We start from the raw sequence: 10,524 nt of genomic DNA, 5'->3' as shown, positions 1-10,524 counted from the left end.
CACTGCTTTATGTTTCCCTAAAAAGTAGCATGGACAATGCTACACCGACAAGAGCACATAACAATTTTTTTTGATTTTCAATGTGCCTATATAGTAGGCAATGAAATATTAGCAGAAATTTACGAATGTTGTGTTTCTACTGGTTAATACATATTTCATAAGCCACGTCCCGTATATTTCTCTCAAAGCGCGAGATTACCATTTGTTTGGCGCGCTGATTTCCACAGCAAACTTCTCGCGGTGTCTGGACAACTTTCCCTGCTCATTGTCAACATTCGTAACGGTTTCTGTTTATATTGGAATCACGTAGGTTTGCACATCGTTTTCATGTGTAAAGGTTGGCAAAAACCAAAAATGTACTCCACAAATTGCCTTTACGGAGTCCCTTCTCCATACGCATCTGAATATTGTGAAACCAAATTCGACGAACGTAAATCCTTTCAAAGTGATTGATTTGATGCACAAATAACAGTCTTTTTGATACGATATAGCTTTCTGAAGAGGTGGTTTTACTTTTATTTTTTTACGTGTAATGATATTTTCTATAAGTACCTATGCCTATTTACCCAAATGTGGCAAGTGAAAATAAGGATTGTGTTCGACCGCTATGTAAGCATTTATTAAGAGTTTACGTAGATAGACATGTTTTGTACTCTGTTCCCGTCTAACTTCTAATCCACTTCACACTAAATTTAATGAGACGCCATTTAAAGGACATAAACTGATGGCGTAAAAAATTTTTTCCGGTAATTTAAGGGAAAGTTAAAGGAACGGTATCAATAAAAGGGCTATCTTTTACCTTTTAGCGATTTTGCTTGCATTTACTCGAAAATTACATTTAAGTAATTGATAACATAAAATCTCAGACATTTTCCTAATAACTTTTTTCTCCAAAACCTTACCTAAAATACATAATGCAAGCACATTATCTCAATAAATAATAACCTAAATAATACAGAATTATCGAGCTCTAAAAAAACAAGAAAATACTTTCTCACAAATTCTAACGCACTTACAAACAAAACTAATAAACTTATGTATTTTATATAAGTAGGTAGGTACCTTACTATTTCAATTCAATGTGTAGGTATTAGATATACCTAGTGATGTTAAGAAGATAGCCGTGGTCGTACGCCAATCTATCCTTGCCAGTTTGAAAGTAGCTATCCATAAACCTTTTTGACTAATGAGTAACTTAATTTTAACTTAAATTTCTAATCCATAACCCTGAAAGTACAGTCACGAGCAATATAATGTACCCACTTTAGGACTCTGTCGCACTAACATATTTGACATTTAGTGAGACTTACAGGTTCAATTTGTGAAGAAAGTTAATGTGACATGGTACCAAAGTGTATAGATATTAATGCTCGTGACCGTACTATCAGGCGGGTTGATTGTAAACGTCGATGAGTAACGAACCGCGGCCGCATCATCGTTTCATGTAAATACACATTTGTCTGGGCCAGTGCCAGGATGTGGCCACTGCGTTCAGCCAGGGGAAGGCAGGGGAAAATATCGCGCTATCGCCCCCTCTGTCAAAACAACGCCATAAATATCATCCGTTAGTCAGTTACGACTGTTTTACAGTTAGAAAGCTTGATGGGATCGCGCTTCACTCCCACTTCTTTCCTTTTTCAGCTTTCCATCTAACTTTTAGCGCTCTCCTAACTCAATTTTACCCCATATCAGTAATTGAAGTATCAGAGTTCACTTACTTTATATTAGATTTGGATTTGCTGCAGTGTGTATTTTACCTACATTGTTTGTCTTTCTTGCAGCAGATATAGTGTGTAGGCACTAATGTGTCCTTATTCCGCCAACAAACTGTAAGCAGTTTGGCGAAATTATTTGTAAGGAAAAAGGTACCTTTCTTTAAAAAAAAATTCTTAATGTAACATACTTTGGAAGCACATCGAAGTTAGATCTTTGATAAAAATAAACTAGCCAACAACCACATATACACCACTAGTGTAACACCAAAGATTACAAGTGACAAAACCTTACCTTTTCCGTAGAAAACAAAAAGGTTTTCTCACGTCCCAAATAAAGGAGGTTAGCGATACCTGTACAGCTATCGAGTCAGGTTGTAGTGAGGATCATTATATGTATATTAAAATATTATATTAACTCTGTTGTCAACTTAATAACTTACCGAGACACAACGTGTATCTTGACTTCCTCTAAAATATCTGATCTAAAATATATCTAATACATAGCATACTTGATAATATGTTAAGCTTAATATTAATATAAATAAGGTAACATTTCCCCGTGTGTATTAAAATAATGATCTGGGTTATCCTGGGTTAGATAGTATGGCAACACAGGCTTGACGAGTAGCCTGTTCCTATCTATTATTCTGTTCCCACAACTCTGATTGGAAAAACTTTTCGGATCGAAGTTTCCACCGCATCAGAGCTTCATTTCCACTAATTGTTTGACCTCTGGCTTAAGGGACTTCAAACAAGATACTCTGATAAACTTTATTATGTTTGATTCTTACAAATTGTAATACGTCATTAACGTGCAGGAAAACATAACATGGCGTTACAGTCAACTATAGATATTCGTACAATTAGTATGCCATTTTCTGTACTAATAATTTTAACGAAAAACGCTTACCAATAAAAATTGTTTTTATTTCAGTAGGTAGGTACACAGGAAGAAAAAAATACAAAATTTTATATTTTTTATTTAATTAAACATTAGGTGGAAGTATCGTGTCAGCTTTTGTTTTAGGTTGCTCATGTAGTTTCGGGGGTAGCTCAGTCTTCCAATAAGAATAGGGCGAGACAGTCGTGTTGTCTACCATCATTTTTTCTATTTCAGCATCCGATAGATTAAGTTGCTTCGAGTATTCCGAAGGAGTAAGTATGTGAGAGGAATTGTCTATGATATGGTCTTCAGTGCGCAACATCGCTATTACAGGGTTCCTAGCCGGAGGGTAGTCTTCGTAACAACACACCAGCTCCCACCAGTAGCACACCCGTGCTATGTAAAACATTTTCTTCTCTATGCATTTCGCACGAGGTATACAAAAACCTTTTTTTGCACGACAAGACGGATCTGTAAATATTCATAAGTGAGTAATTATGAAGTTCAAGTTCAAAGAATCATGAATGGAATATTTGGCGAAGTACAGAATGTGGAAGGATTTGACTGGTCGATGACAACAATATGAAGCGTAAGGATAAAACGGGGAGGAGGTAATTATACATATATGACAGATAATAAAGAGATGTTAGCAGTGGTTTTATTAGTTGAAATCAACGTCATAGGTTATTGGAAAATAACACCATAAAAATAAGAAAGGATGGAACTATTGTCTATTGCTGCCACGGCTGTCCCGCTCACTCGGCTCTGCACTTACCCAGAGTAAAAACTATTTTTTCTTTACTTACGAATATTAATGGCAAAGAACACCGATTTCGCATTGGCGCTCAGGTTGCGATATGCGTAGTCTCTGTACATTTCTTCATATTGGTAGCGGGGTATTGGAATCAAATGGTCGCTCGGTTTGTCTATTATCAACTGCGACGAAATTTCGCATATAATACAAAGAAAGAAAACAATGATACATCTTCTAGCCCACATCACGGAAAACAAACGTGCGCGCAACATTTCAAACAATTTTGACAGACCCTCAATCCATAATTGCATATAAAAATGTCCATTATGATTTATTTGCACGTGATCGATTAATGGGTGTATAACTTTTTTATTGCTCGTCATTAAATTTTCAGGTAATCTGGGCCTGAACAAAATCAATGACTTTATAATTACTTATTACTTACAAATAAAATGCTGTCGTTCTATTGCAATATTTTGCAAAGCAATTGATTTTGATTTTGTATACCTATAGTTGTACCTAAATATCTTATGGCGACAAGAAAATCATTAATTTATATTCTGTTGCGATTTTATTAAATTTGTTTAAAAAATAAATTAACAAGTACCTAATGAGCATGAACATGTATTAATAGTCGAATCATTTTAATAAAATAAAAATCACACATAAAGTTATTAATAATATTTTATTCCCACACTACGAAAAATGCGTATTTATAGACAATGTGCTATTTAAATGTGATTATAATTAAACGTGATTTGCAAAATAGATACTAAAACCGGTAGACAAAATATTTCTATGATCATCTTTTGTTGAGTATGAAGGTTTTTCTCAAGGAAACTAACGTCCATCACAATAAAAACCTCATAAATTAAGTTGCATACTTACGTACGTAGACATGCATTATAAATACACACACAAAAAATAAACAAAAAACATACCAATACATATGGATTTCACATTAAAGTTGATTCTGACATTGTAAGTAGATAGATACTTACGAGTACTTAATAAAATAACTAACTTATAATGCCACGATAATACATCTATCACATTTCTCAAAAAGAATCCGAGTCTCTCATCGCCATGGGTGTAAGAAATAATGGTTCATAATGAGAATTATTTTTATGAATTTTAAACATGGAAAAGTTTACCCCTTTGTTGCAAGTCGTGCATTTCACTCCAAGTACACCATCGTACATTTTTATTGTCATAATTTTCATATTTTTTTATTTTTTCACCTCATACTCTATATAATTTAACAATGTTAAATATAACATAATATATTATAATTAATGTATATGTTATTTTTAGTAAATGAAAATAATAATATTCACTATAAGCCTTTATTGCGCTATATCTAGGCGGCAATACAAAAGTCAGAATTGACAGATGTCAACATAAAAAACACATTCGTTTAATAAACAACTTGTGAACGGCATGTTCAGTTACACATCCGAAACATCCCCTTCTCTTTAAAAAGAAAATAATAATAAATCAGTTTACAATTACAACAAACACTTAGCTTTTATAATTAACTATAACATGTAGTCTTGAAGGTGATGTGGAGTATGTCTTATTCTACAACTTCTACGAAGGGGTTCTGGTGCTACATCTGCAGAAACCACATGCGGGTTTTCTTCCCTCCTCTCAGGAACTACTGCTGGAGAAGTATCTTCAGACAACTGCTGGGCTGGTGATGAAGTTGGCGATGCAAACAGATGAAATCCCACAAAATCTCTAGACGTCTGTTCATTTGGTGAAGAGTTTGGGCGTTCCTTGTCCTTAGAAACAATTGAGGAATTATAGTTACCCAGAAAAGGCCTTATATGTATTCTATCTCTTCTGTAATCTCTGTTTTCGATTCTTACTATATATGATCTGTTATTCAAAACTTTGGTGACCTCACCAAAACTCCATTTCTTGCTTATTTCTGGTTGTAATTGTGTTGCTACCTTCTGTCCTATTTTTAAATCTGACAGATCTTTACTCTTCTTGTCAAATACTTCTTTCATCTTTTCCTTTCTTTCTTTTATTTTAGTAGGCACATTGTCTACCACTTTGGGTTTCAGATGTTCCAGCAAGCATGGGAGACCAGTACGTGTTCTTCTGGAGAATAATTTTTGAACTGGACTAGTAGTATCACATTCTATGGGCACATTCCGCCGGTGTAGTAAACAGTACCATAAATCTTGTTGTGTTTCCAAGCTCTGCAAAACCAATCTTTTTGCAATCTTTACTGTTGCTTCAGCCTTCCCATTAGATTGTGGATGATGTGGTGATGATGTTACATGTTCAAAATTCCACTGAGAGGCAAATTCTTTGAAATGCTCATTGTTAAAATTAGTTGCATTATCTGTACACACTAACTGTGGGATGCCATGACGAGCAAAATTTTTCTTACAAACCAGTATGATTTCATTAGCTGTCAGGGATGATATTTTATCCAGCTCAAAGTAGTCAGAATAATGATCTACCGTTACCAAAAACTTCAAGTCACCAATAGAGAACACATCCATGGAAATATATTGAAATGGATAAACCGGAATATCGTGACTAATGAGAGGTAGACTTTGTTGACTGGGAAAATTTTTTGCACAAAATAGGCATTTTTCTACATATGTTTTTATGTCCATTGACATTCCCGGCCAGAATACATTTGCTCTTGCTAGTCTAAGACTGCTTGCTGTTCCATTATGACTGGTATGGATTTTCTGCAACATATCTTGTCTCAGACTGGGTGGTATCAGAACTTGGTTATTTCTGAATATCATTCCTTCAGTTGTAGACAGTTCGTGGCGATATTTATGATAACACCTCAGTGATTCTGGTAACTTAGATATATATCTAGGGAAGCCATTGATAATGTATTCTATAAGCTGCAGTAAATCACTATCTTGTAACGTCTCTTCTTCAATTTTTTTAAAAGCTTGTCTGATATTTTTAAATACTTAATGCTCGAAATTTTGCTGATTAATTTAAAAATTTTTCTTTCCTTAATCTTAGCTTCCAAATCATAGTCATTAATTTCTTCCGAAGCAGGTGCTCTGGATAAAGTATCAGCCACATAGTTGTCTTTGCCTCTTATAAATTGAAGTTCAACATTGTATTTTTGTAACGTCAACAACATCATCTGTAATCTTTTAGGTGCTTCTACTAGAGGTTTATTCATTATATTGATAAGCGGCCTATGATCCGTTTTTATGACAGTTCGACAATTACCTGCAACATACTGATTGAATCTCTTACATGCAAAAACCACTGCTAACATCTCTTTTTCAATTTGTGCATATTTCTTTTCTGTAGGAGTTAAGCATCTTGAAGCAAAACATATAACTTGGTTATCTTGATACAAAGCTGCACCAAGTCCAAATTCACTCGCGTCACATTCAATTACTACTTCCTTATTGACATCAAAATATCTTAACGTTGGCAGGTTTGCAATTAACTTCTTTAGATTCAGAAATTCTTTTTCTTCTATGTCGGTCCATACAAATTCCTCATCTTTTCTAGTCAATCTTCTCATGTTAGTGGCTTGCGCACTGAGATTTTTGATGAACTTGCCTAGATATCCAATCATACCTAAAAATCGAAGTACATCTTTACTGGATGTAGGAGCTGGCATATTATTAATAGCCTCAACCTTAGATTTATCCACCTTCAAGCCTTCACAAGTCAAGACGTGGCCATAGAATTTTACTGATGTTTGCAATAGGCAGACTTTCTCTTTGTTTAACTTGCAGTTGATTTCTCGCAGTCTCTGAAGTAAATTCTCGAATTTTATATTGTGGTCCACAACAGCTTCTTCATATGTATCACCAACCCCATAGATCAGAATGTCATCTGCTATTACTTCAATGCCTTGTAAATCCTTCAGTAGGCTCATAAGCTTCTGCTGGAAGATCTCTGGAGATGAGCTGAGACCGAAGGGTAGACGGAGCCATCTGTAACGACCAAAAGGTGTCCAAAATGTAGTGAGCTGACTGCTACTTTCAGTTAAAGTACACTGCCAAAAACCCTTCTTTGCATCAACAGTGGAAAAAACTTTAGCTTTACTCAATTCAGGTAACATCTCATCCAAGGTTGTGAACTGGTAATTTGGTCTTTTTAGAGCCTTGTTGAGAGGTATTGGATCCAAACAAATTCTCAATTTTGAATCTCGCTTGACAATTAAAATATTATTTACCCAATCTGTGTGTTGTGTTTCTTTAGTAATAATTCCATCCTCTTCTAGCTTCTCTAACTCCTCTCTCAGCTTCTCACGAACGGACATCGGAATGCGGCGAGCGGGCTGAATACGAGCAGGTACTGTATTGTCTATCTCCAATGAAACTTCACCTGGAAGACTGCCATAACCTTCAAAAACATCTTTATATTTTTTCATTATCTCATGAACATCAATGGTTGTGTGAGATGATACTGTTTCACAATATTTAATAAATCCGAGACGAACACAAGCCTTTTCGGACAACAGTGGTGTATGCTGGACATCTACAATATGGAACTTTATTTTGTACATTTTCCTTTGTCTCTCACATTCAAAAGCGGCTATTCCATAATCCAATATAGAGGAACCATTGAAGCATTTTAATTTATGGGATGGAGCTTCCAAATCATTAAAGTCTTTATGTCCAGTAATATCTTTGTAAAATTGTGCTCCCATTACACAAACCTGTGCTCCTGTGTCCAAAGTACAATAAACATTCTGCCATCTATCTTTAATTTTTAACTTTAAAGGAGCTTCAACGTGACCGGATTCTTTATTTGTGCGCACTTGAGAGATATAAACACTGTCGTCAGAAGAATCATCCTCCTCTTTAATTGTTTTCACAGTGTTGCCCTTCTTACAAACTTTTTTAAAGTGGTTTCGTCCATTACATTGTTCACAACGTTTACCATATGCAGGGCACAGTAATTTGTTAAAGATATGCTTTCCACCACAAAACTTACACTCTTGAGCATCACCCATTGGTTTCTTTCTCACATCTCTTTTGGTGATTTTATTAACCTGCTCTTCTGCCTTATGCATATCTGACAGTTGTGCTGTGGCGGCTTCTGCTGACCTGCATATTTCTATGGAGGAATCCAATGTCAAGTCCTCCCGTCTTAACAATTCCTTTATAACTTCACCATCCTTAATACCAACCACTATACGGTCGCGCAGTATCTCTTTTTCTTTGTCACCATAATTGCATGGTTTAATAAGTTTTCTCAAGTTTAATAGATACTCGTCAAACGTTTCGTTTGTTTGATTTCTAATGTTAAATAGGTATCTAGAGTAGATAACGTTAGTCTTTTTTATCATAGATTCTTCAATTTTCTTAAAAATTGTTGTTTCTGATTGCTTGTCACTCTCTGACATGTCAAACTCCATGTACTTTTTCATAGCTGCTCTCCCAATAGCACTAATGAGCAGACCAGCCTTAACCGCTGTTCTATCAGGTCCCCATTTGTTCATACCTGTCGCTACGCAGTAATTCTCCCAACCATTGCGGAAATAACTGAGGTTATCAAATGGTTCTCCAGTTTCTACCTCTAGAGGTTGCGGCCAAGGCACACTAACAGTGCTTCTCATTTCTGCTGAGCTGCTACAAGAAGCCATTTGCTGTTGGAGCGCTGCGATCTGTTGCTGCATGGAAGTCAACAATCGATTTTGTTGATCCAGAAGAACTTTGTAATCTTCTGTAGACATTTTCACAGGGTTCTTTCACTCTGACACCATGTTATTTTTAGTAAATGAAAATAATAATATTCACTATAAGCCTTTATTGCGCTATATCTAGGCGGCAATACAAAAGTCAGAATTGACAGATGTCAACATAAAAAACACATTCGTTTAATAAACAACTTGTGAACGGCATGTTCAGTTACACATCCGAAACAGTATATATATATATAAATATAACAAGCAACAAATGAGAACATATATATTGATTTATGTTCAGTGGGTAGGCCCGCTACAAGGTGGACCGACGATCTGGTGAAGGTCGCGGGAAGAGGCTGGATGCGGGCGGCGCAGGACCGTTCGTCGTGGAGATCCTTGGGGGAGGCCTATGCCCAGCAGTGAGCGTCATACGGCTGATGATGATGATATAACAAACAACAAATGAGAACATATACGTATATTGATTTATGTTTATATTTATATATTGAGTTGAGCGGAGTTCTCAACTCAATATATAAATAAGTATAATACTTTACAAATGGAATATAGCTGGTACTTATAGCACAGGTTGTACCTATTGTAAGTGCCAGCAGTGCTTTAAAATTGTTAATCTTCTGGCATTATCATATCATACCAATTAGTTATTAAGTTGTTTGGAACAATAAATACAGTTATTATTATTATTATTATTATTAGAACGTCTGGAGCAGAAAGAAGAAACTAACATCTCGCAAAGTCATCTTTAAGGCCACATCGTTTTCATAACGGATGTAATAAAGCAGGATGTAATGTACAGGATCATACTTACCTTAAAGAAAAATGCCCGGTTGTATTATTCTAAAGTGTTTAAGGTATTAGAGATTACTGGCTTGGATTACTTTCTGTGAGTTACCTAATAAATAGACGTGTACACAAAAGCTTACCGAAACATAACCAAAGTCTTATTTCCTTCGCCCCACAATTCAGACGATATCGCTAAAAACAGGAGCTAAGAGCAAAACATAGTTCCAATACCCTCCACACACCTAATACGCTCCTAATTTATTGGCGTTATTGATTCGCCCGTTTGTATTACGCCCGAGTCAATATACCGTATACGATAAGTTATCAGGTGATGCGAATAGCCGTAATAACTGATTCCAAATTACGAGCAGGGGATAGTCGGAAACAAGCGATATAACAACGTTCATGTAATATTCGAGCGACTATGTTCCCGACGACCCGATTACTCTAGCGATATTGGCAGCCAATCAGCTCGCGACACCAAACACTTCAGGACCCCGATACCGACCCCGCCGGCGTGGTCGACGATTTCCCTCAATCAACGCTCATCGCTATCGACCCGCTAAGGTCGATTAATTCTTTTAAATATTTTATTCTCTCAGACGACACCCTGAGCAGAGGTTCGCGCCCAACTGAGCACCCTCAGGCCTGTTGTCTTAAACGTTGTACCGGGTGAGAGCCTTCAGAGCTCCCCATTTTCCCGCCCAAGTAGTTAATGCCATCT

The 10,524-nt window shown here is 36.1% G+C and overlaps 1 protein-coding gene across 1 annotated transcript; it reads right to left on the bottom strand.

The window, feature by feature from the left end:
- Positions 1 to 2,679: 2,679 nt before the first annotated feature.
- LOC126381781 (uncharacterized) lies at positions 2,680 to 4,635 on the bottom strand. Its single transcript, XM_050031262.1, has 3 exons — positions 4,507 to 4,635; positions 3,405 to 3,534; positions 2,680 to 3,069 (listed from the first exon to the last, which is right to left on the bottom strand). Exons 1-3 carry the CDS (start codon positions 4,573 to 4,575, stop codon positions 2,702 to 2,704), a joined length of 567 nt encoding a protein of 188 aa, XP_049887219.1. The 5' UTR covers positions 4,576 to 4,635; the 3' UTR covers positions 2,680 to 2,701.
- Between the last annotated feature and the right edge of the window lie 5,889 nt (positions 4,636 to 10,524).

This window comes from Pectinophora gossypiella, chromosome 3 (assembly GCF_024362695.1).
Source record: "Pectinophora gossypiella chromosome 3, ilPecGoss1.1, whole genome shotgun sequence".
Classification (NCBI taxonomy): domain Eukaryota; kingdom Metazoa; phylum Arthropoda; class Insecta; order Lepidoptera; family Gelechiidae; genus Pectinophora; species Pectinophora gossypiella.
Note: the sequence above shows the minus strand (reverse complement) of the source record. Positions and strands in the feature narration are given on the sequence as shown.

Coding starts and splice junctions, on each gene's coding strand:
- LOC126381781 (XM_050031262.1), bottom strand. CDS start 4,575: ATGAAAATTATGACAATAAAAATGTACGATGGTGTACTTGGAGTGAAA. Junction 3,535..4,506: donor GCACGACTTGCAACAAAGGG/GTAAACTTTTCC, acceptor ATTTCGTCGCAG/TTGATAATAGACAAACCGAG. Junction 3,070..3,404: donor GTTCTTTGCCATTAATATTC/GTAAGTAAAGAA, acceptor GAATATTTACAG/ATCCGTCTTGTCGTGCAAAA.